This window comes from Zootermopsis nevadensis, unplaced genomic scaffold, assembly GCF_977971745.1.
Source record: "Zootermopsis nevadensis isolate Lab colony 2312 unplaced genomic scaffold, Znev_1.0 Znev_ptg000028l, whole genome shotgun sequence".
In the NCBI taxonomy this organism is placed as follows: Eukaryota; Metazoa; Arthropoda; class Insecta; order Blattodea; family Termopsidae; genus Zootermopsis; species Zootermopsis nevadensis.
In genome coordinates this window covers 1,063,554-1,089,642 of record NW_028259160.1, presented here as the reverse complement: position 1 = coordinate 1,089,642, position 26,089 = coordinate 1,063,554, and the positions used below count along the sequence as shown (strand labels likewise).

General features: G+C 42.8%; 1 protein-coding gene and 1 long non-coding RNA gene across 3 annotated transcripts in view; one reads left to right on the top strand and one right to left on the bottom strand.

Annotated features, from left to right (window-relative positions):
* Nucleotides 1-19,996, top strand: part of LOC147872308 (uncharacterized) — a 48,779-nt gene extending 28,783 nt beyond the window's left edge. Inside the window, exons 2-3 of the long non-coding RNA XR_015537444.1 lie at nt 17,789-17,920; nt 19,918-19,996. This is a non-coding gene — a long non-coding RNA (uncharacterized LOC147872308). The remainder of the gene's footprint in view (nt 1-17,788; nt 17,921-19,917) is intronic.
* LOC110839052 (methanethiol oxidase) lies at nt 451-24,945 on the bottom strand. Of its 2 annotated transcripts, none has more exons than XM_022082855.2 (11): nt 24,802-24,945; nt 15,459-15,625; nt 14,442-14,627; nt 13,177-13,336; nt 10,691-10,834; nt 10,189-10,354; nt 9,223-9,317; nt 7,312-7,499; nt 6,257-6,402; nt 5,790-5,912; nt 451-973 (listed from the first exon to the last, which is right to left on the bottom strand). In XM_022082855.2, exons 1-11 carry the CDS (start codon nt 24,935-24,937, stop codon nt 916-918), a joined length of 1,569 nt encoding a protein of 522 aa, XP_021938547.1. In that variant the 5' UTR covers nt 24,938-24,945; the 3' UTR covers nt 451-915. The 2 variants fall into 2 exon arrangements, with proteins under 2 accessions (XP_021938547.1, XP_021938548.1); XM_022082856.2 differs by lacking the exon at nt 24,802-24,945 and adding an exon at nt 17,841-17,964.
* Between the last annotated feature and the right edge of the window lie 1,144 nt (nt 24,946-26,089).

The window sequence follows — 26,089 nt, the reverse complement described above, 5'->3', positions numbered from 1 at the left end:
GCGCATTACACCTCTAAATACACGCTGCAAAGAACGCGTGAGGATTATGTGTATTCCGGTATGGAGTACAATTTCCTAGCTTGTTTTATGTTATGTAAGTGAGTTTTGTCTCACCCGTCTTCAAGAACAAAAATAAGTCCAATCTTAGTACGTATTGAATTTTTGACAATGGCTATACCTCACGAATTACAAGCTAGGGACCTTGTAAAACATTTTATAAAACACTCTATTGTTAATTACATGATTATTTTATGAAGCAAGATGGAAATGTCTGTCTGATTAAAAAAATCGTGTTTTATTTGTTAACATTTTCCTTTTATGTCCGTATAATTATGAATGAATTAAGGTTATTATTATGTTTGATGATTCATTTGAGGGAAATTTAAACTCATGTTTCTTCAATACCAACGTGTCAATAATTAAATTGCTGTGGACAATTAAATATAAAGACACCATGAAATATTTTTATTTAAAACTGTTGTTATTGATATACAAAACAAGATTTATAACCATAATCAATACATCTGATAATATATATATTTACCATTTTACTGTAAGCAACAGAACAAGAAACAAAATTTATTTGAGAAATTATAGACTGCGTAGAAGTGCATCGTAATTTCGCAACATAATGGGAATAATCTGGTTCAGCTGAGGTAAATTTCATTTAGAAGACTCGTTAGAGGTAAACAGAGCGCATGAGAATTTAAAAATTTCTGCCGATTTGAAAAACACGTTTAATGAAAAGCAAGAACTCTAAACAGGGGTTATGTTTCTGACTAATCGCGTACTCTCAACGCCTTCTGTTAAGCGCTGAGTACGAACTACTTTGCAGTACTCAAATCACACACGCCCAGGACTCGAGTAAATTACAACGGGGCTGTTACCCATTCTTCGTATTCTCTGTGACATTCCTCAGTTCGTTTCGTTTTCGACTAGCCAGATGTCTGAAGTGCAGTCTCCTCCGGGGTATCTGGAATAATCAATCATTCTTCAATTATGTTCTGTCACATGAGTAAGGACCATATTACTTGCGAGTTCTTGACGCGGGGGGAAGAGCAAGGTGATAAGCATTGCGCGCGCACCTCCACGCTTTTCCTACCCGTTCTACCCGGCCGTTCCGTGCACCGACCAGGCCGTGCCGAGTGCAGCTATCCACAGCGAGTAACCTGGTCCCTACTGTATCACATGTTTACTTCAGTGTTATCGGAGCATCGTGCATTAAGGTTAATTTTCTGCATTGCCAGATACTGTAGATTAATGTTTCTCAAGATTATGAAACATAGACAGCGTGTTCCTTCCCACTATTAATATTTAAAGTACTATTTTATGTGTTTTTTAAAATGTATGCCATAAGGATAAACGTATCTCCCTACTGGTTGTCTTCGCGACTTCAGCGGTTCTGAGGCCTCTTTCAGACCAGTCTGAAGGCGGGATAGATCAGCGAGTGCATTTACTAGACTACGGACTGTACGATCAGGAAAGATTATTTTTTAGGGCCCACCTACAAAATGGTTACCGGAGGCTCTCACCGCAGGGGAAATCCTGCCGAAGCGTGAAATTGAACTCACTCCCAACTTGTGCCGAGGTTAAAAATGAGCGAAGCTGTACCTCCACTCTCTCATGCGCCTTCGTGGCGTGGTGATTCATTAAGGGATTATCCTCCGAACTCGATAGAATTAACATAATGTTTTCTGACTGGTCGCCTACAGAGTGAGCGTCGTAGTTTGTCTGGACTCTTACGTATCGGAAACTCGTTAACAGTGCTTCGGCAAGGGGACTGTCTTATAGCCACTTTGTTTTACTAGCAGAGCTATAGAATCTACCCTCAGTGCAAAAGAGACAGTGTCAGACGTAAACTTCACCAGCTATCTGTGCCAGTGCCACTCATTTTGACCACCACGGTCAAAATGAGTGCCCTGAAAATGTTATGGAAGAACTCAGAAAATCTTCGTATATTTAAGTGCATTGAGTAGAACCCTTCAGAAGCTGTTGTCACTCACAGGTCGAACTGTCCACACCAAATCACCCCCCACAAGTGCCTCTTCCCTTGGGTTAACCAATCAAAATGTAAGCATTTGTCACGTGTCATACGTGCTACATTTCCCGCCCCTCTCACCCTGTTTGATTTCAGCGTCCTAAAAGCTGTCTGTTACGTGAAGAGTACACGTTACGAAAGTCCTTAATTCTTTCCGTCATCTTGATACTTCAGAACTCTGCCCTCAAGACTTTGTTCTCAAACACCCTAATTTTATATGTTCTTCCCTTAGGGCGAGATACACGACTTATTTATTTGTGGTTTATTTATCCACGCTGTCAGTACCTCATACTATAGGCCTGCAGCGTCAAATTATACGATGCTTAATTAATAATGAACCGGAAGGGATATGTAAGGAAGCAATCGTGATGTAATTTATGGTATCTCGAAAATTTGTCTGGACGGACGGAGGTAAACCGCGGAAACCCAAAGGAGCTTGTCTCTGGACTGAGATTTGAACCCGATACCTTCCGGATACAAATAAATAATGCTAACCACTTGACTGCCACTTGCATATCCACGTATTACAACAGGTGAAATTCATGTTTTGTGTGTGCTTTAAATTTGTTCCGAGAATAAAAAAATGAAGACTACGCTGCAATTCGGTGAGTGAACACGATTATTTATAAATCATACGATTATATGATCATGTGTCAGATTATAGATAATATACTCAGATCGTCGGAAAGTGTTGTTTCTCTATACAGACCAGTTGAGACTTTCGGGTTACGAAAACTTTTTAATTCCAACCCCCTGTTTAAGTACTTTACGCCTCTGTGACATGGAGATGCTCCGAGAGGGTGGGGAATGATGTGATTTCAGGTTCTCAGGACAGTGAGTATGAAGATGACTCGTGTTCTGGGTGGTTGTATCGTGTAGTCTGGTATAAGTTTGCCATACAAAAAGTGTAACACCCCATAAGCCAATCTTCAAGATGGGGACTACTGAAGATTTTCACAGGAAGTGCAGCTAGGAATGAGTGAATATACTAAAATTCCGGCGATAATAATGGTGAGATCGTTACCATCCAACGGTCCATCTGTCGGTCGATATATTTAATTTTCAAAGCAGTTCAATGGAATTTTGTGTTGTGTGGTTTGATGATTATATTTTGTTTCGGTGAAATGAACTGTAACACTTTCCTAAGTCACCAACAAAGGAAAGTATGCGTACTCCAGCGTGGAGTACACATACATTCCCATGTTAGTGAGTAGCTTCATATCTTGTACCCTTCAGCAAATATTATTAATAGCAGTGTTATCGGGGAAGGTGTGACAGATGGGAGGGATTCTATTCAGAACCTGAACTGGAGAAAGAACACATCTTGTAAGACCTAGGTGTAGATGGGACGATAATATTAATCTTAACAAATTTGGGAGCGCACGCATAGTGGAACAGTTCTGTAGCGTTTGCAGGAATTTAACCTTCGACCTTCGTGAATGGCGCGGGCTGAGTATTCCGCACTCAATCAATTCCACACGCAGAGGCGTGTACGCAACTTCATGTAAAGTGTACGTCAGTGATGTTCAATTTTAAATAACATTTGAATGTGTCGACATATTTTTCGTAAAACTCCCAACTGTCAAATCAAATGTGAAAATCCCTTTAGCGGTCCTCGAGTTAATGCAGACGTGGCGAAGCAGATAGGCGTGTTTTTTGAACATTTAAGTTTCTAAGGCGCCTTAAAACTAGGGTTTGAGTGTATGAACGGGATTCATATAGCTCAGTATAGTGACCAGTGGCGCTGCTGTGAACACGGTAACAAATCTTGGGGGCATTTCTTAACTGCAAATGACTATCACATTTTTCCGCAGAAGTGGTTAGGTACATTAACGGCGAAACATACTGATATACGGGTGTATGAACAATCCCTCTTGTGCGTTCATTTCATGCACTTGGTTGAAAGCGCGCATATAACATTCCCGTTAATTGGCTGCAGTCATAACACAAAGCCGTCGCAGACAGCACCAGAGACGTTCCCACGTGAAGGGACTTCCGCTGTAAGTGCTTTTCACATGTGTGCCGCCAGAGGGTAAAATTCACCCCCTATTCTCTTCCTGTTTCTACGGGCATGCTTTTGTGTAATTGAGATTTTATTTAAGATGGGGTTGTTTTATTCCCATGTGCTACAGTTTTACCTTGAAGAAGCTTACATAATCGGGTTGCAGATAATTCTATGTGCTCTTGTGCGTCACGCGATTCAGACGCAAACAAATGAACCACGTCTTTCTTTTAAGATCTATGGGGCAGGATTCGCCTTCAATTACTTCATTGTATATGGCGCGCAAGCAAATACCAATACAAGCTCTTTAATTAGGCTATAACATTTCCTGATTAATTTATGCGTACTCTAGTACACCGTGCCACGGTGGTCTAGCGGTTAGAACGCTGGCCTTGTAATCCTGGGGGTCTCGGGTTCGATTTCCGGCGGTGCCCGGATTTATAACTTGTGTTGGGCAAGGCCGTGGTCTAGGCAACACGGAGTTTTCCTCCGGGGGCTTCCCAACAATTACTCCATTCACACACAGAAGAAGGCAATGGCAAACCACTTCTGGATCATCTGCCAAGAACGTATATGAACAGGTCCCAGTCCGAGAAAAGGATGGAAGGATCCTGTTCATATGGACCTGTCGTCAGACAGAACACTAAATAATAAAAAGATGAGGTGGTCCAGCGGTTAGAACGCTGGCCTTGTAATCCTGGGGTCTCGGGTTCGATTCCCGGCGGTGCCCGAATTTATAACTTGTGTTGGGCAAGGCCGTGGTCTAGGCAACACGGAGTTTTCCTCCGTGGCATCCCAACAATTACTCCATTCACACACAGAAGAAGGCAATGGCAAACCACTTCTGGATCATCTGCCAAGAACGTATATGAACAGGTCCCAGTCCGAGAAAAGGATGGAAGGATCCTGTTCATATGGACCTGTCGTCAGACAGAACACTAAATAATAAAAAGATGAGGTGGTCCAGCGGTTAGAACGCTGGCCTTGTAATCCTGGGGTCTCGGGTTCGATTCCCGGCGGTGCCCGAATTTATAACTTGTGTTGGGCAAGGCCGTGGTCTAGGCAACACGGAGTTTTCCTCCGTGGCATCCCAACAATTACTCCATTCACACACAGAAGAAGGCAATGGCAAACCACTTCTGGATCATCTGCCAAGAACGTATATGAACAGGTCCCAGTCCGAGAAGAGAAAAGGATGGAAGGATCCTGTTCATATGGACCTGTCGTCAGACAGAACACTACAAATAAAAAAAAATAACTCTAGTACAGATTTCGACTAAATCGCTCGGTCGCCTCACTTATAATTACTGAATAAACACGAAAGTTTCTTACGAAATTTGCGTGTTTATGGTCTGTCGTTATACAAAGTTCCACGTGTCAACTCCGAGTGATTTCATCAGTTATAGCCACGAACTGGAAAAGCTAAGTCCAGTTTGTGACACGATCGTTTTCACAGAAGTTGCTTAGTATTCCAACTTCTCTTACAACGTAATACTTCAGGATTTTGCACGAAATAACTCTATAGTAGCCGCCATAAAATTGAATACTTCAAGGTCACAGTAAAGTCGCACAACGTTGCAACATGAACAGGCGAGTTTAGACAGTTCAGAATTAGTACCGAAGTCAAGTAACCCGGCCATGTTGACTTAGGGCTGCGCGGTAAATGGGGGGTGAAGTCCTGTGTCCTTGAAGCTTGCAATTGGCTGCGCAAGGACTCTGTTACCTTACAGCTGGAATGACATTGTTTACCTGATCTCATGCGCCAGCACGGGACCCTCCGGCTCCTTTCCGAAATCCACGAGGAACTCAGGGTTAAGGGTCAAGCCGCCCTTTTCCGTATCCACGTCCAACTTCACCAAAAACGAGCCTTTCCTGAAACACGAACCATCACAATTTTAAGTGACATATCAGGTTTCCATGGCAGCAAGTGGAGATAACTGCCTGCTGGGGTGTTGCGCCGTGGAGTCTGGTAGCAACGTCGCTTAGTTTCTACAAGGATAAATGGCGAAACATCCCAGAAGACATCATCATAATCTGTTTAACGGCACTACCTCGCGCATACGTAGTGTCAGATGATAGGATAATTATGTAAGGTAAATTAGGAAGGATTTCGCCGCGTGAAAAGGGAGTACGAAATTATACATGATCGCAGATACGTCGGGCGGAACACAATAAACTTGGCGTTATCATTGCTTATGTCTGGAAGTGATACTTACTCCACTACATCCGGGTAGAACTGCTTGTCCCACGGCGAGTAGAGCGAGGAAGTGACATAGAGGCGTTTCCCGTCCAGACTCAGTTGTAGCATCTGGGGAGACCCATACAGGCGCTGTCCTTTGTGGAACACTGGTTTCGGTTGTTCCTGCAAACACACCGTGCCAACAGACTGCACAAGACTCTCCGACTATTGAATTGAATTGAATGGCTACTGCAAGCTGGTCAGCCTAGGTTTCACAATTAATGCAGACATATGACTGTTAACTGTGGAGGAACTGATGACAAAGTTACTTGCCTGAAGGGTCTGAGGAAAACCACGAATAACCAGGGCAGTTATTTGAAGCCACTGCCTCCCAAGTATGAGCAGTGTACCTCTGGTCCCATGCTCATTGCTCGAGCACACGCCGAAATGTTAGAATTTTATCGGAGCTGACCATTGGGCCCGCCCCAAAGACCGACTGCCTCTTATTCAAGTCCTAATGAAGCCCGATCTATTTAAAATCTGCCCTGACTTTCGGATCACGTGTTTTAAAGGATAAATGTCATTAATGAGTGGATTATATAAAGACGCTCTGAGAATAACTGAGGTTTTTTGGTGTTTGAGAAACTGTACAAGCTTGTAAGGTGTTATCTCGAATTATTTTTCAAGGAGGGGCAGCTGAGGAAATTCAAGTCGGTGGGATTTGTTTCCGGAGTCCCACTGCTGATAAAAATCCTGTTACGTATTCTGTAGGTACCGGGATGAGTTCTCGACCACATGACCGTCTACTTTCAATGAGGACTTTTGTGGTTTCCCCTCACTCCCTCTGGCAAATGTTAAATAACATGTCTTAAAACATGTCACGACCGCTTCCTTGCACATATTGACTGTTACTAGAATAATTTAATTATTCACTGTTCACTAATCACCGTACATTTATTGAGCGGTACGTAGCAAGTGTTGTCGCGAATGCGTCATTAAGTAACTGAATAATGGATGAATCGTTCTGTAATTATTCGGTTGACGCTACTTAACCTAAGTTGCTGGCATAATGTCGTTTAATGCAGTACTGACTTTGAGCTCCTTGTCGCCTGTGACCGTGACTGGTCCGTCACTCTGTACGCTGCCTCCCAGGAAGATCTGCCCCACTAGACGCGGATGTTTGGGGTCAGTCACGTCATATTGCCTGACGTCTCCATGCAACCAGTTGCTGAAGAACAGGTAACGGTCGTCCAGAGACAAAAGGATGTCAGACATCAGACCTGTTGACAGTGACACATCCCTGTAATAAATTTCACCTTCCCCTTTTCATGGAAACAGATCTATTTTAATATTATCCTTCTACCTACATCTATGTCTTTCAAGTGTTTATTCCCATCATGTTTTCAGACCAAATTTTTGCATGCATTTCTCTAGAGCAGTGGTATTCAACCTTTTTTGTTCGCGTACCCCCAGATATAATTTCTCTTCAACTTTGTACCCCCAAAGTTTTTGGTGTATAATTCAAGTTATACATAGTATATAATCTACATCCAAAATAAATTAAATAAATTACATTACTGATTATTCAGTGTTTATCATAAAATAATATTTTTTTTTAAATTTCACGTACCCCAGGTTGGATACCACTGCTCTAGACCATTGCCTGCTACACGTCCCACCCATGTAATCCTTGATTAAATCGCCCTAATAATATCTGGTGAAGAGTGAAAATTATGAAGTTCCTCATTATGTAATTTTCTCCATTCTCCTGTCACTTACTCTTCAGTTTCTTCCAATCAGACGTCATTTGTCTGTATTCTTTTTATTTGAGAGACCAACTTTGAGCATACGAATTTCGATCTGAAAACGTAACATCATGGATGACTCAGCTTGGGCCAGTAGGCGTGCAATCGTTCGTGATACTAAAATAAACGTTAATAAGCTGTAAAGATGTGAAGTAGACTGAAATGGACCAGGTTCTGTTACAACGACGGGATTTTGTTATGACAGTGATGAGTCTTTTGATCAGTTCTTGGAGTGTACCAGACAGAGCATTTACTTTAGCAAGACGTCTTATTGCCGACTGAAATGTTTATATTGGCCTGTGTCTCTTATATTCTATCGCAAACAGCGAACTTTTCTTTCCGTGGGGTTATCGCGCGAAATGTGCCTATCATTAGTTCAAGCAAAAAGCTTTACAAGTGCAAGTTCTAAATTCTTGCGATGCAAAGTCCCTACTTCGTTTGATTAATGAGGATTCTGCAGAAAATGGCGGCAATGAACGTAACTTTGGCTGGATAATGAGATAGAAAACTGAAATAACATTTCTGGAACTGAATTAATATTCCATAGAGAGAGATGGATATATCGCCTTTCCACGGTGATTCATTTTGAAAAGACACGTAACGTAAAAACTGACGACGATTAGAAGTGTTAGACGAACATTTAAACCCACGTGAAAGGAAAATAAAGAAAATTACATAATGAGGAACTTCATAATTCATATGTTCACGAAATATTTTAGGATGATAAAATCAACGTTATCCAACCCCATGGAGCAAAGCCCATCTTCATAAGCTGCTAGTCGCTCAGCTGATAAAATTCCAAGCAATTTTTGGGAACTCGAAGGTCTTTTATCATATTGACAAGATCCCAGAATCGTAGTATTTTTGATCTAATTTAATATTATTCTCTCATCTGAGCATAGGTTTCGAAACTGTTTTCCGACAAACATTTAGGATCTCATGAAAATGGAGTTCTCGGCAGTTTCATAGCTCAGACGGTTAGTCGCTGGCTGTTCGCGGCGATTTGCTTCTGGAGGAGTCAACGTTTGATTTGTGGTGGACACAGTGGCACTGGACCAGGTCTTTCTCCGAGTTCTTTGATTTTCCCTTGTCATTCCATCACTGCTCCATATTCGCTCTTGCATCATCTTAGGGATGGAGACAGCAGGTCCGTTAGCGGTCCAGTGCCACAGAGACAGAATAAGGGGCTGCTACGTACCGTTCATCTCCGGGAGCACCCAGCCTTCCACCTGCTTGGCGGGGACGTCGATCACGAGCTCCGCGTTCCACTTCCCATCCTCTTCACGGAAGAACCTGCAAACCGTAAACAGGATCCACACGTATCACTCTGAATGACGTAACAGATTAGCGATGTGTTGACATTGTTTTATACAGGTTATGTTGTACCGGGTCTACAATTTATGAGGCTGCGGTCGTGCTTGTATTGCGTGGTCGGCCGGCGGGCGGGTGTTGTGCGCGTTCTTCCGGTGGGTGCCGGCATATCAGTTTCAGTGCCGCTAGTAACAACGAACTACAAATATTTCTCGTCACTAATACATGTTATTACATTAATTGTTTTACCTTAAACCACAAAAGATGTTCAAAGTGACTTCCTTGTGCTTGCAAGCGACTTCACATCTCGTTAACATGTTTCGAAATACTCGACGAAGCTCTTCTTGAGAAATTGTCAAATATTTTCTTTAAGTGCTTCTGCAGTGTGCGGATAAATTGTGAACGTTATGTAAATTTAATAGTTAAGACCCTTTCTCCAAGAAATTACCGATGAAGAAAAGACTTGTATGTTATGCCATTATGTACATGCCCCATAAAAGACAGGTTTCGCGTTAAGATACTTTATAATACAGATCCCGTTTAACTCAGGTTTTATTGCAGTATAATTTTACTGTACGTACTATTTAAACAGAAATTACTACCTGTGGAAAGTCATTAATTAGAAGCCTTTTTTTAAATACAAATTTTTAGCTTGTAACATTTTATAAAGGTTCTGGTTTGGACAGGTTTTTTATTCAGATGCTGGTTCCGATTTAGCCAGTCTCTTTCTTGCATGTCGTTTAATCGGTGTCACATTTGCCACGACTGAGTGCAGAATACCTTCAGATCAATGTTCCGTTATAGACAGGTTGTACTGTAATCTGGCTCTGAGCAGACAGGCCACGGTACAGACCTGAACACATTGGCGTACAGCGCACAACCCACGAAGCCCTGTGTTTGCCGTGGATCATGCAGGAACCTTATCTCCAATGGGGCAATGCCCTCGGGACCAAGGTCGATCGTCTGTAGTAGGCGACGTTCGTTCCAAGAGAAGACATTCAGTGATCGTCCGTACAGGTCTGCAACACACATGCCATTTGCAAATTATATGGTGAATGTCAACGATTCATGTATATTCTTCCGCTGTTCTTGCAACATAAACATTCAACGTTATCTATGCCCTTCGAGTACTACACTTCTATGAGGACGTAACTCTTGATGTTCACTGTTTCCTGTAATGCTGTCCTTAATGTGGGGCTGATAAGTTTTTCATCCTTTGTAAAACTCCGTAAATAGATATCAAGGGGTGTCTGATCTGACGATTGTGGAGGCTATAATATTGTACCTCTCGCCCCGTCCGTCATCTGTTTTCCTACCGATGTGATTTGAACGCCTCTCGTGGCCGCAACTATTACCTTCGTCCTGTGTGTCGGGCAAGGCGAAGCCTTTCTTGAAGCTCTTCGGCGCACCCCATTCTGTAGAGATCATGACATCCCAGTACGGTTGGTACCAGAAGTCGTAACCGAATTTGGCATTTTTCTCGCCCTTCGTCCACAAACCTGAAACAAGATAGGTACGTGCCTGAACCTGAAACCTTGTCCTTGAATGGTCGGTCATGGGTTAGTATGCAAACAAACCTATCATTCTGGTACCAGTTTCTTGTGATTTTATTCAGACGTAAAAGCAAAGAATTAAATGTTGGTGTCTGGAGACTGGGACTATATTTTCAGCTTGGAGTATAGGCCCGAGCGACAGCTGAATCGGCTCAAGGTCAAGCTTTCAGATTGTGGTCGATTATTTGTTACAGCGCTGCTGCGTTTTCATATCAGAATGTTACGAACCTGATCAAAACAAGTGAGTGAGTGAGATGGTTCAGGCGTGGTAAACCAAATGTTACGTCAAGCAAAATACACCAAAGTATATTTCTGTAGGTCAGAGCGTGTCGCTTTGGTAACACTCTAGCGTGGCGAAAATCTGTATTTGAAGCTTTGACGATCGAAGATACAGTCTGGCAATTCTGAGTTTAAATTTAATATGTGTTAATAGAAGACTTGTATGTCCTCGTCTTTCGGAATGACTTATCACGTCATCATAACAAGATGTAATCAAAAGGTAAATACGGGAAACGCTGGTATTTTAGAACCAGCCTGCTAACTATTTCGTCATCTTAGTCACCTTTACAACACGCTCCTTCCAGTCAAATCACATTGTGTGTACTCTTTGGAGTATTTCTAATGAGTTCCTCACTCCACATCACGTGTATTGACATCAGCAGGGCACCGAAAACATAATCAAGGCAACAGTGATAAAGAACAATTCTAGGATTAATCTTAATTCCCACAATAATCTGATCTATCATTGTTATAACAATGTGGGCCAACAATTACCACGGTTAACACTACTAAGTGTTCAATGATTTTGGTTCGAAGCCTGGCGTCTCGGGTTCGATTCCCGGCGGTGCCCGAATTTATAACTTGTGTTGGGCAAGGCCGTGGTCTAGGCAACACGGAGGTTTAATCCGGGGCTTCCCCGGTTTCTCCGTGGCATCCCAACAATTACTCCATTCACACACAGAAGAAGGCAATGGCAAACCACTTCTGGATCATCTGCCAAGAACGTATATGAACAGGTCCCAGTCCGAGAAAAGGATGGAAGGATCCTGTTCATATGGACCTGTCGTCAGACAGAACACTACAAATAAAAAATAAGTGTTCCAACACTGACATCGTTTTACATTGTTGCACCACTGTGTTACTACAATGAGTTGTCATGAGGGTTGTCTAGTACTTAGAAAATCGTTGTAGACAGACAGACGGACAGATATGGACGGGCCCATAAGGTGTTCTTCGCTCACGCTAGAGGGCGATGAACACGTGGAAAGCAAATATGGAGGATATCCACGCGCCGGTACTAATCGCTGTATAAGAGGGGTGAAGTGTCCATTTAACTAATTTGATTATGTAAGTTTTAAAAACAAATGCTTAAAAATTACCAGAAACATTTCGCGTATGTAAGTTTTGTGAGATATCAGCTCGTCTGTACGGAAACAAAAGTGGTGGGAGGAAATCATTCGACCCGGAATTAACCTGAAGAAAGACTTACGAAAGTCAGGAGAATGGTAACCCTACAGACATTCGGGGCATATGATTCCGCTGCACGAATCTGCTCTGCCTACTCCATTGGTTAGTGTGTATTTCAGAAGCTGCCCGTCGGGGATCGAACCCCGGTCGTCCAGTCCGTAGCTATTCACAATACTGACTGAGCTATCCCGGCTCATTGTATTAAGATATAGTTTTCGGTAATAAGTTGTGGGATGTGTCCAGTGCCGAGTTTTGGGATTAGCGGTTATGAATCTACAACTCCGCTGCCATGATTGTATACTTTGTGATAAGACATAAAAGTTCCCACTACAAACACATCATTGCCAGCGAAGTCACCTTTATCGACCTTGGTACTGTACCACATTGCAGAAAAAATGTGGTAAGGCAATACGAAGGCCAGTCGGTGATCTGATGCAGACATCCCAAGAATGACTCATGGCTTACACAAACAGAATCATTCCAGTGGCGGTTAAGTACTGTCCACAGACCAGGGGAAAAGCCCTGCGGGGGAAAATCGTTTCTGGTGCGGTGCAGGGGGAATATTTCTTATCAGCTGGACTAGAGGGCTGCTATTTTATATTTCTCCTCCTTGAGCGCAAACAAACACGAACAGATTGGTTTCTGTAGTTTTCCGCGTAACTCGGAAACCACTCATGCGACTGTCATGCTCTTCATCGTGTTTGCTGTTGTGTTGGGTTTCACGTCTAGTGTGACATCAGGTCAGCAAGTTAATGGAACGAGTGGATACGTGAGTTAATGGAATGGGTGTGGGCGGAGTGGCGTAGAATGGGGTTGCCTACCTTTGATCTCCAAGCTGTGAGCGTCTATCAGTACGAAGTCGCCTTTGCCATTTCCGTTCTTGTCTCCCAGAACAGATATCATGATCTCTCCAGACGCCAAGCAGTGCGTCGTGTGGGGTGTGGAGACATTCAGCGCCCGGAGCAGTTCGCCCTCGATCACCTGCCACACAAACAGCGTGACAACTGAAGGCTGATTCCCGTCGTGAGGCCTTTATTTTCAGATGGAACAGGAAATGGAACATCAAGAAGGCTGGTGTAGCGGTAATCGATTTTAAACTCGACCACATTCGTTCTTCCTTATCGACTCATGGGACGCCAGGATATAAATGATGACATTTTACTGAAACTGTTCAGTTTGTTGAAAATTCTACTAACGTACTGTTTCGACCTGGTTTACATGTTTCTCAATAATTTTGTTTGACAAAATCTGTCATTAGTGAGATGTTCGACACTGCTTTGCGAAAATGATCTTTCATCATTAAATTTTATTTCTGTTGTTGCGATCCGCATGAAGAGTTCATCAGCAACACTGGTCCTAGGTCTTCATTTGACGTTATTCATAAAATTGAACAATTATTTCAAGCGACAGGCACTACCAAAACATGTTTTCTGGTGTCAGGTAAATGTTTCTCTTATTACAGGTTGGTTCAGTGTTACAAAAACAGTATAATGTCCGCATAAAACACATAGGCGGGTCGAGATTTGAGAACCCCTGCTCTATCCAGATTTTCATTCGGGAGATACGAGGATGGTTACATCATACGTCACCCAGATACTGATCCTTCTGCTTATTTATGTAGAATCTTGGTATCTGATGTCTGGTTTCCTCCTCCTCATTACTTATGGACCAAGAAAAACATTGCCAAGACCGATGTGCTGCAAAGATCTGTTTCTAATTCTGCTACTAATAAGCCAAAATGGCGGCCGCGAAAATCGCTGATGTGGGTCGTAGGAAATATCGATATGTGCATTTCCTGTTCCATGAAGAGGACCTTAACCTTCTCTAGGTGGAGGTGAATGATTCGGCCATTTGCTCCCTTAATCCTGCCGGGAATCAAAGTCTGGTCATCCTACCCACAGTCTAATTATTAACGCGGCTACAATAATAGGTCTTATCAATACATTTGAATTCAAGTAACTGCTTGCCATAAATTTGACCATGGACTGTAACTCACTGGGTTTACCATCACAAAAGAGAACTTTTCCTCAGTGCAGTCAACGAATAAATCAGTCTTAGCTGAACAGGTACATGTAATAAACAATACCTTATGGAGACGGGGCGTCTTAGGGTCAGTGCCTGTGTCTACGATGTAGACGCGGTCGCTGCCAAGGGAGGGCAGCACCAATTTGTCTCGCCTCTTGGAGGAATCCCCGTGACAACTACTACACACGTTCCACCCTGAGTGGTGTAGTTCGTCGCCCACCGCGGGCATGTTGAGACGGTGGATTACCTGCAGCACGGTTATAAGTGGTTAAATTTCCTCTTATTGAACCCCAAGCTCCATTATTGTGTTCACAGAGCCCGCCACTGGATCGTCTCATGTTCATGAACGAATCTTGTCATACTATTTATTTAACTCTTTGAAGCACAGTGGTAGCTTACTGATAACATAAATCAACTCTGCGTTTTTCGCACAGAGTGTATTTATGATTTTTACATGAGTCTCAGTATAAACGATTATTTATAAAAAACAATAAAAATCAAATGATCTTTGTAATGGAGACGCATTGGGTTTTCTTTAAAGCAAGAACTGAGTGTTTAAATGTTATTTAGACTAGCAGTGTGTCCGCAGTGTTAATACGGGAAATTCGACAAATGTTCTTGGGTTTAGGGATTAAATTCTATGATATTCAACGACAGACGTACGTTTGATAAAATTTGGGGAAAGAAAGATTGATGAGAAATATTATCATAAGAGTCTGGTTCCGAGGTTTATAATATATGGAGATTTAACTCCACTAATCCTATAAGTCAATATGACATGGTGCGTTGGCCAGCTTCATCTTTTGCTTTTAAGTCCACTCCCTAAGCTGGGTGACTGCCCATTTTCAGTTATCCACGACTCCCAGTTCAATATATTCGAAACTATTTTACAAATGGACATGGAATCCGTGTTAATGAGTTATATACGAGAGAGTTGACCGGATTATTTATCTGAAGGAACAGTAAATGTATGAGGATTGTTGATTTAGTCGGTAACTGGGCGAGATTCATAAAAAGGGCCTTCCAGATACGAAGCAGGAGTGCCAACCGCTGTACCACGTGTCTGGCTGTCTCTCACCTTGCTGAAGGTGGGGCTCTGTGGATCCACATCCACTGTGGCCAGGTAATCTGAGCGATGTGTCTCCTGAGGAGACGGCTGTATGCAGGGGATGTACAACAGCTTCTCGCGAGGGCCATTCTGCATCGCGTCCAGGGGGCTCTTGTAGCCCGGCCCACATTCCGAACCTGTTTTGCAGAGATACTAAATTATATAGTGTTCTATTTCACTTATGGTAGTATAATGTTAACTGTAATTATAAGATGACTCTTCTGGGATACTATCATCAGGGCGATTGCCCTGATGGAGGGAGTAAGCACCTCTGAAACGTCGGAAAACTTCTCCGGACTACACACCGCAATAACCCAGGAGACAGTCGCATTCACAGAAACAAATATCTTTGATGAACTTAAACAAATGACAAATTAAAAGACAACTTTAATCTCAAGTTTCGACACTACGAGATGGACCCGTCCGAAGCACGCGCTAGAGGGGTGTCAGCTTCAGTTGGTTTGTAGCTCTAGCTGTGTTTAGTTCGGTGCGTCACCGCAGCTGAGGCCGTGCGACCCCCTCCCCTACTACTGAACTCCCCTCTCTCGGCTTACACATCGCGCATTTAGGTGGACACGACTACTCGCGCGACCTATACAAAACCTTGCTTATACAAATGTATTATGTTTACTGTTCGTGGTATCTCCTGACAGAAAACAGAGTCCGTAAAAAATCATTTGCTGCAAGGACGGGGGTGATGAATCTTTATAGCCTTTGTTGTTATACCACCACCACCAACAGTAACTGCTTCCACCATTGTCACTAATTTCTGTTTCCAAGTTGCGAATACAAGTTTATTGTTATGCCAAAATTAATCACGGATAATAAAGTGATATTAACAATACGTTCATGTTTTAATTTGCATATTTCATTTTATGGAATCATTCTTCTCTTAAAAACCTCGCAGCGCATTTGGCAGAAGCTCGCGGCACACGGGTTGAGAACCACTGCTGCATGCAGTAAACCAGTCTTCATTTGGTGTTCCGAGTGTCACCTTGCTGAAAACATTTATCTCAGGCTTCTGTTCTAGGCAGCATTTCAAGTCCTGCAGTCCAGTCCTTCGTGTTTTGCATTCAGAGTGACTAGAATAGCTACAAATATTCTAGACATGTGACGTCACCCGCACGCGCTCGTGTTTGTCATTTAAAATACTATATACATAACATATGTAGTATATCATCGTTGATTTACTCATCTTTAGATACTTTTGTGTTCTCATGGGTCACCTTATCTGCAGTTACAGTAAAACCCCTCAAGTTGGACACCCCTTTATATTGGACACTTTTAATTGGAACCGGCGAATATCCTATAATTTTACATGTCCACAACATCCTATATCTTGGACACCCCTTTATCCTAGAACTTGGTCACCCCTTTTGTTGTAAGTTGGACAGGTTCGTGCACTTAACTTCGACGCTTTTCAGGGAAACTTTTTCAATTACATATTTTATTATTTTGAATTTCTGACTGATGAATGCCTCCTCTCTGGAGGATTATCTTATGGACATTGAACCCATCATTGGAATGCATTGCATTCTTTTGCTGAACCCTTAACTGGACTACAGTTTTGCAGAAGACACAGTTTTAACTCCATCAGTACTGTGCTTGAATTTGAGTTCAGACTGTGTTAACAGAAATGGAATTTTCCTTTTTTGCGATATCGAAGCGAAAATTGGTGGAATTAACTTTAGAAAATGTTGCTGAGGCTGGGGTGTAATGCGCAATGCATGGGAGTGGGCTTCAAAAGATTATTATTAATACTATTGTCATTAATTCTTAATTCAAGTAAGCCTACAGCAGTTAGTGTATGTAAGTAAATAGATTATATTGTCATTAGACCACAATCTGATATTTCTCTTTCCCTCTATCTTGGACACCTCTGTAAGTTGGACACATTTTCGTGGAAACCCCAAGTGTCCAACTTAGAGAGGCTTTACTCTATTTCGTTTAGCCAGTATTTACAAGAAATAACATTTAAGAATTTTCTATTCTAGAATTACGTTCATTTCGTAAAATGAATTTCTGTAATTTAAATTCGAGGCAAAACAGGGCAACTTAACATCTCGATATTGTCATGGTTACTATATCGATGGAAAAAACAGCTCACATCATTATTATCAACGAAACACTCACATTGCTCACAGAACGGCTTGGTCATTAAAGTCTGAAGCCACGGTTAGAACGTATCTTACTTTATAAGGTAGCAGCACATGTTATTTTACTGGTTACGGCTTATTCTAAGGAGAAAAAAGAACCCTGAAACTTTATTAGCAAGAGAAACGTTCTTCAACGTGTTATAGGTGCGTCCAAGAACATGCAGCAGGGACAGTAAAGTGGCCGGTGCAGATGTACCTGAATCAGAAACAGAAGCCGAGCGATGCCGCGACACACACACAGCGCGTATCATTGCAGTAGATGGCACCACACAAACTGTAAGCCTTCCACACTTGTATATATTTCTTATCGCCGCCTTCATGAATAAAGTGTGACGTCACTATCCGGTTTAGGATTTTACAAGTCAGTCATAAACAAACAAATAGCAATCCAAGGTGAATCCTAACGGCCCGTCGCATATTCTCACGCCATCGCAAAAACATTAGACTGATTCCAGCAGAAGGCGTAATGGGTCGGCTGTGACTTGTAATTGCGCCGTCGTATTTTTGTTTTCCCCTCAGTGGACTGTAATGTTACGTCTTTTCTATAAGATGGCGGCAAAAGCGAATCAGAGTTTACTTGTTAGGACGAAAGTGTTGTTCATTTCAATAACAGTAACAACAATGGCCTCCCTCTGTTTTATCATGGAGACACGAAGTGTGTGTCGCTAGGGACTAGCTAAATGGCCGTGTTCAGTGTACATGAGGGCAAGCAAATATAAAGAAATTATTTTGAATAGGTTATTTTAACCATATTGAAAGTACGAGGTGCGATCGAAAGGTTTCCAGACTGCGCGTATAAAAACCCGTACATTTATCTCAGGTATTAAATTCATCCATCACCCTCGAAGTAGTTCCCCTGGGAGTGAACACAACGATCCCAGCGCCGCTGCCAAGCCTGGAAGCATCCCTGGAAATCTTTCTTTGTCAGCCTGTCAAGCACCATCTGCGATTCTGCCTGAATCTCTTCTATCGTCTCAAATCTCTTTCCCTTTAGCTGAATTTTCATCTTTGGGAAGAGGAAGAAGTCACACGGAGCTTAGAAAGTAAGTTGGGGTCGGTTCTTGCAAGATCTTTGAGCTCCTGACAAACGAGAAGTCGATTCTGCTTCTGGTCCTCAGACAGGATGCGTCGCATGTGGAGTTCTTCCTTTAGAATCAGCTGACAGGTCCCATAGCCTATCCCAACAATGTCGCACAAGTCGTTGATGGTACGACGTCGATCTTCGTGAATGGCCTGCCGAATCTTCGTAACATTTTCGGGCGTTGTGCTCGAAGATGGTCGTCCAGAACGCTCGTCATCATCGACAGAGGTTCGGCCATTTTTAAAACGTGAATGCCACACAAAAGTTTGTGCACGACCCATTGCGGACTCCCCAAATGCTTGCTTTAGCATTTCATAGGTTTCCGTAGCCGTTTTGGCGAGTCTTTGGCAAAATTTTATGCACACGCCATTCCGAAATCGCAGGAGGGTCGGTGTAATGCACTACCAAAACGCCTGTAACTAAGAAACAAATGCTAATTCGATGATGCCGGCTGGCACACTGATTCACTATGAATGTAGGCCGCACCCCCTAAAGGCAGAAGCTCGTACTACATCCGGTTCGCCCTCTATTGACACAGTCTTGAAGCTTTCCGATAGCACCTCGTATTATCGTGGAACTGCTTAAGATAACGCACGTTTTGAAAGCTTCAAATTGAAAAGATGTTATTCCAACTCTTGAATCCTCACCAGCATTGGGCTTACAAAATGCAACATATCTAGAGAACTTCGCCAGATCTTTGTCAGTTTGACCCCCTCCCCCACAAAATTAGCTTACTGCCCTCCTTTTATGATGAAATAGAGACTTATGTATGGTGTCATTATGCCCGTGTGCCTGTCTATCCTAACTCCGTGTAAAGGATTTCATGAATTATCTGGATGTAAAATATTTTATCGAGATACCGGTCAAATTAAACATTCCAAACATCATGACAATTTCTTTTGGACATTTTTCGTTATATGACAAAAAAAAATTCGTCCAGACTGTGAGCATTTTATCTGCATGTTTTCCGCCAGTTAAATAAATTACAACTTAAGAGAGTTTCCTTTGGACGATGTCTTTAGCCGAATCCAGGTAGTGGACATCGCCCGTGTAAAATTTCCCCATAGCAAAAATTAGATGCAAGACTCAAACAATACGTAGGCGCTGATGGGGGCCGTAAACTACGCACAGCATCGGCACAACCTTGTGTTTTACGATCTTGCACAATAGGATATACGTGACTTGCTTTCAGATAATCTCCTATCAACAGGCTACCCAGACGACTGATTTGGGTACACAAGTCACCTCACATCTTTAAGGCAGTGACAGCCGGACTTGCGTGTAAGCAAATTCGAAGATTCTACTCAAGCGAAAAATGAATTTGGATAAAGTCAACGGTGTTTTGAATTTCTGATATCAAAAGTTGAATCTAGGGAAACGTTGAACGCAACCAGTAGCCTATATCGACAAAATTTGGCAGAAAAACTTAATGGTTTAGCTAGTTTATAACCTTAAGGTACAATTTGGCTGCACGCGACAGAGACAAGCGACCGAGGCAGGCGACAGAATTGCGAGACCGAGACTGGTCGCTTCCTGTCTGCTCTCTGTACAATCGTATGAAGTACAATTACGAGTGCGAGACGGAGACAAAGCACAGGAGACCGCTCTCGGACCAGTAGTGTCTCGCGACGGGCTCAGGCAGCACGTCAGTACGTAACCAAACTGCTTATGATTCAATCTGAAATAACTCCTGAAATTATCTTCTTCTAACGATAAATGATTCTTTATTAACAGACAGAAAAATCCTTCTTCGCGTCTGGTTTTGAATATTGAATTCATAGGTTTTCTTTGTTTCTTTCGCAACAAATAACACAGCAACACATCATCTTCTTCGAGTAACCTTTTTAGAAGCATTTTTGTACTCATTTTTCACAGAATATGTGCACGTATGTCTCAACAAAACAAAGAAAACAAACACTTTGCCGCATGTCTCGGTCGTCACCTCAAAAGTGTGTGGCGACAAGCTGCGATGTGTCCGTCTCCCGTCTCGGTCGCTTGTCTCTGTCGCGTGCAGCCAAATTGTACCTTTAGACTTCTTATTCACAATTGTTTAACCTCTTTTAATGACTTCACATCACCTTTTAGATTTGAAGGAGTACTCAGAATATTTACGGCACTTCACCCGTCATTTGAACGCTTTCTTACAAAACACTGACCGCATGACAGTTATTCAGTTGTCAGGCACGCCTATTATCCACGTAAATTTCATACTTGACAAACCAGGAACCTGACAGAAGAGGCTAGGAAATCGCCTCCACGGGGAATCCCGCTTGTAATACGGCATGAAATGAACACACTTCAATCAACAGAATGAATAAGAGTGAGGTGTTCACGTGCTGCTTTAAGGAGAATAGGTTGAATTGTCAATAGTAAAAGTACATTATAGTGTGGGGTTTTGTGTTGTTCCGAAATCGAAACTTTAAGACTCCTGATACTACATTGCAAATAACTGACCACAGCACCTTAAGTAACAACGTCACAAATACTCTTTGAATACGAAAAGCGTGATAAAACAGCTAGGTTAAGGCTTATGAAACGGCAATAAGATTCGCTGAGGCATTACTGAAACGTCTTCAGACCAGGGGTTCACAGCCTTTGAAAGAAACGGGCCACATTCACATTGTCGCCATGACGTAAATGTGTTTAAATGTCGATTCATTAAAAACACATTTGCATGTGGGCCTACATAAAAATTTTCGTAAAACAAATGTTATTTGTATTAATTATTCGCGAGAAAAAAAATTTGGGCTGGTACTGTCTTTATATTACACGGGTTTCGGCGATGATATACACGGCACGCACACATCGGTGGGCCGCGGGTTGAGAACAACCTTCGTTGACCGTAGACGGACAAATTACGAGCCGGTGCTTGGAGAGGTCTCTCAGCATATGCTATTACAGTAAACCCTCGATTTAATGGGTTAAAACCTAAAATGTCCTGTAATGACCGTTGGTAATTCTTGTACTTAATTATCTCTCACTCAGAAGGAGGAACACAGATTACAGGTGTTTGAGAATCGGTTGTTGAGGAGGATATTTGGGCCTAAGAGGGAAGACGATGGGGCGTGGAGAAAACTGCACAATGACGAGCTTAAAAATCTGTACTCCTCCCCCAGTATTGTCAGGGTGATTAAGTTGAGAAGAATTAGATGGGCGGGGCATGTGGCACGCATGGATGGGACAAGAGGTGTGCACCGGGTATAGGTCAGAAAGCCTGAAAGGAAGAAGCCGCTGGGGAGACCTAGAAGTAGAAGGAAGGATAATCTCAGGCGGGATCTATGGGAGATAGGAGTTGAAGGAAACTGGATTTGGTTAATTCGGTGACGAACCCTCAGCTTCCGTAAACCATCTAATTAGTTACTTTGTTTATATTTCTTTACATTGCAGTGTTTTAATTAAGCTTGTGCCATTGTAGGTGCCCACTTCATATTACAAATCTCTTTAATGATGTTCCTAATGGAAATTGTGTTCTAAGGATACATCACTGGCATCGTAAAAACAAATGTGCAATTTGAAGATGGCTGTCTTATGGGTTGTTGCGCCGTGTAGTCTGGTAGAAGTTTGCCGACGTTTCGGAGGTCCTTGCTGCCTCCATCATCAGGGCGCCCTAATGATGGAGGCAGCAAGGAACTCCGAAACGTTGGTAAACATCGACCAGGCTACACAGCGCAACAACCCAGAAGACAGAAATCTTCATACTAATCGCCCTGATGACGGAGGCAGTATGACCTCTGAAACGTTGGTAAACATCGACCAGACTACACAGTTCAACAACCCAGAAGACAGATATCGTCATACTCATCGCCCTGATGATGGAGGCAGTATGACCTCCGAAACGTTGGTAAACATCGACCAGACTACACAGCGCAACAACCCAGAAGACAGAAATCTTCATACTCATCGCCCTGATGACGGAGGCAGTATGACCTCTGAAACGTTGGTTACCATCGACCAGACTACACAGTGCAACAACCCAGAAGACATAAATCTTCATACTCACCGCCCTGATGACGGAGGCAGTATGACCTCTGAAACGTTGGTTAACATCGACCAGACTACACAGCGCAACAACCCAGAAGACAGAAATCTTCATACTCATCGCCCTGATGACGGAGGCAGTATGACCTCTGAAACGTTTGTTACCATCGACCAGACTACACAGTGCAACAACCCAGAAGACAGAAATCTTCATACTCACCGCCCTGATGACGGAGGCAGTATGACCTCTGAAACGTTGGTTACCATCGACCAGACTACACAGTGCAACAACCCAGAAGACAGAAATCTTCATACTCACCGCCCTGATGACGGAGGCAGTATGACCTCTGAAACGTTGGTTAACATCGACCAGACTACACAGCGCAACAACCCAGAAGACAGAAATCTTCATACTCATCGCCCTGATGATGGAGGCAGTATGACCTCTGAAACGTTGGTTAACATCGACCAGACTACACAGCGCAACAACCCAGAAGACAGAAATCTTCATACTCATCGCCCTGATGATGGAGGCAGTATGACCTCTGAAACGTTTGTTACCATCGACCAGACTACACAGTTCAACAACCCAGAAGACAGAAATCTTCATACTCATCGCCCTGATGATGGAGGCAGTATGACCTCTGAAACGTTTGTTACCATCGACCAGACTACACAGTGCAACAACCCAGAAGACAGAAATCTTCATACTAATCGCCCTGATGACGGAGGCAGTATGACCTCTGAAACGTTGGTAAACATCGACCAGACTACACAGTTCAACAACCCAGAAGACAGATATCGTCATACTCATCGCCCTGATGATGGAGGCAGTATGACCTCCGAAACGTTGGTAAACATCGACCAGACTACACAGCGCAACAACCCAGAAGACAGAAATCTTCATACTCATCGCCCTGATGACGGAGGCAGTATGACCTCTGAAACGTTTGTTACCATCGACCAGACTACACAGCGCAACAACCCAGAAGACAGAAATCTTCATACTAATCGCCCTGATGACGGAGGCAGTATGACCTCTGAAACGTTGGTTAACATCGACCAGACTACACAGTGCAATAACCCAGAAGACAGAAATCTTCATACTCATCGCCCTGATGACGGAGGCAGTATGACCTCTGAAACGTTTGTTACCATCGACCAGACTACACAGTTCAACAACCCAGAAGACAGAAATCTTCATACTCATCGCCCTGATGATGGAGGCAGTATGACCTCTGAAACGTTTGTTACCATCGACCAGACTACACAGTGCAACAACCCAGAAGACAGAAATCTTCATACTAATCGCCCTGATGACGGAGGCAGTATGACCTCTGAAACGTTGGTTAACATCGACCAGACTACACAGCGCAACAACCCAGAAGACAGAAATCTTCATACTCATCGCCCTGATGACGGAGGCAGTATGACCTCTGAAACGTTTGTTACCATCGACCAGACTACACAGCGCAACAACCCAGAAGACAGAAATCTTCATACTAATCGCCCTGATGACGGAGGCAGTATGACCTCTGAAACGTTGGTTAACATCGACCAGACTACACAGTGCAATAACCCAGAAGACAGAAATCTTCATACTCATCGCCCTGATGACGGAGGCAGTATGACCTCTGAAACGTTGGTAAACATCGACCAGACTACACAGCGCAACAACCCAGAAGACAGAAATCTTCATACTCATCGCCCTGATGACGGAGGCAGTATGACCTCTGAAACGTTGGTTACCATCGACCAGACTACACAGTTCAACAACCCAGAAGACACAAATCTTCAATTTCTTATTTGTTATACGGCCCTCATTAATTTGATTGTTTGGATAATATTTGGCAAAGAGCAAAAATTATAATGCTCTTCGTAATGTAATTGTATCCATGCTCCTGTTCAAAACATCTTCAAAGTTCTTCCCTTACAGTAAAACCAAATTTCACGATTTCTTAAAAGTTAATTACGAATAAATTTATAGTTTTGTATGCTGTCCTTGAATAAATTATTTCCTATGACACTAAATGTTAACTGGAACGGTCAAAGCATTGCGAATCAATCCTCCAGCTTTCGCTTCATTGTATTTACTCACCTGTGTGTGGCGCCATGAACACGTACGAATTGACACGACCGCTGCCAGCAACCAACTGGCTGTCTCTCCAGCCCGTCTCCTTCAGCCAGTACACTCGATGACCTTGAAGATTGCGGCGGTCAAATGTCGTCTCCATTTGCAATATCGCTGTCTCATTTTCCGCGGACGAAACAACCGTATTACTGACTCTACTATGAATAACACATCAAGGCGGATGTTTACAATATTTCTCGCAAACAAGAAAATAGAACTGATAGCGCGCCTGTGAACACGTGACTATCGGCCAATGCTGTTCAGAAGCGGACAGTTCGGAGAATTGATTTAAGGGATCATAAAATCGCGGTAGCACAAAATTAGCAGCTCAGGAACGCAACCCACATTTTTGACACTGAGCCTGTGTAAATAAAGATGCTTAAGTGTAAATGTTCTCGCGTTTCGCTGCGTTTTCATGAAGGCGGCCACTTTGTGAATTGGGGTGTACCAGTTTTAAATATATGTTAATTGGAATTTCACACAAAAATTATTTAGCCAACAGATGGTACGGAATTTTCATGTTAATTTTGGTGTATTTATTTTAAAATCTTGAAACTCGTTCTCAGTAGAAAGAAGTATATTTTGGAGAACGTTTTATTGAATGTCCTACATAAAAATATCTCTTTAAGTCAGAGATAAAGTTGTTCGCCATGAGATTAAACTCCTACGGATTGGAATACCGGGAATCGATTCCCGATAGGGGCAGTGAGTTTTCTTCTTCACCAAAATGTCCGGACCGGCTTCTGAACCCACCCAATGGGTACTCGGCTAGTAAATCTTCCGAAGTTGACCATTCCCCTCTAATGTGGAGTCTTACGTCCGATCATTCATACGTCTTCATGACTTAGTGGTTAGAGAGAGAGGGAACAAACCGTTTTCCTTCGGTTTTACAAGTTCTTTTATCATTTTCAGAATCCTAAAAACTTAACGTCTGCTCGGTTGTGGTAGGCGACGTTTACAAGACTTTGCAATATTTCTAAAGCAGGATTTGCAATGATAATAACATGAGAGTCATGACCGTCAAGTGGCCCACTCAGTGATATAATGCAGCTCGCAAATATTTATATTTTATTTAGTGTTCTGTCTGACGACAGGTCCATATGAACAGGATCCTTCCATCCTTTTCTCGGACTGGGACCTGTTCATATACGTTCTTGGCAGATGATCCAGAAGTGGTTTGCCATTGCCTTCTTCTGAGTGTGAATGGAGTAATTGTTGGGATGCCACGGAGAAACCGGGGAAGAAGCCCCTGGAG

What these genes read in the sequence shown, in the direction of transcription:
- LOC110839052 (XM_022082855.2), bottom strand. Translation starts at nt 24,937, where the DNA reads ATGGAGACGACATTTGACCGCCGCAATCTTCAAGGTCATCGAGTGTAC. An exon ending in AGAGCCCCACCTTCAGCAAG is followed by an intron (nt 14,628 to 15,458) that starts GTGAGAGACAGC and finishes ACCGTGCTGCAG; the next exon opens with GTAATCCACCGTCTCAACAT. An exon ending in GGTGCTCCCGGAGATGAACG is followed by an intron (nt 7,500 to 9,222) that starts GTACGTAGCAGC and finishes CACTGTCAACAG; the next exon opens with GTCTGATGTCTGACATCCTT.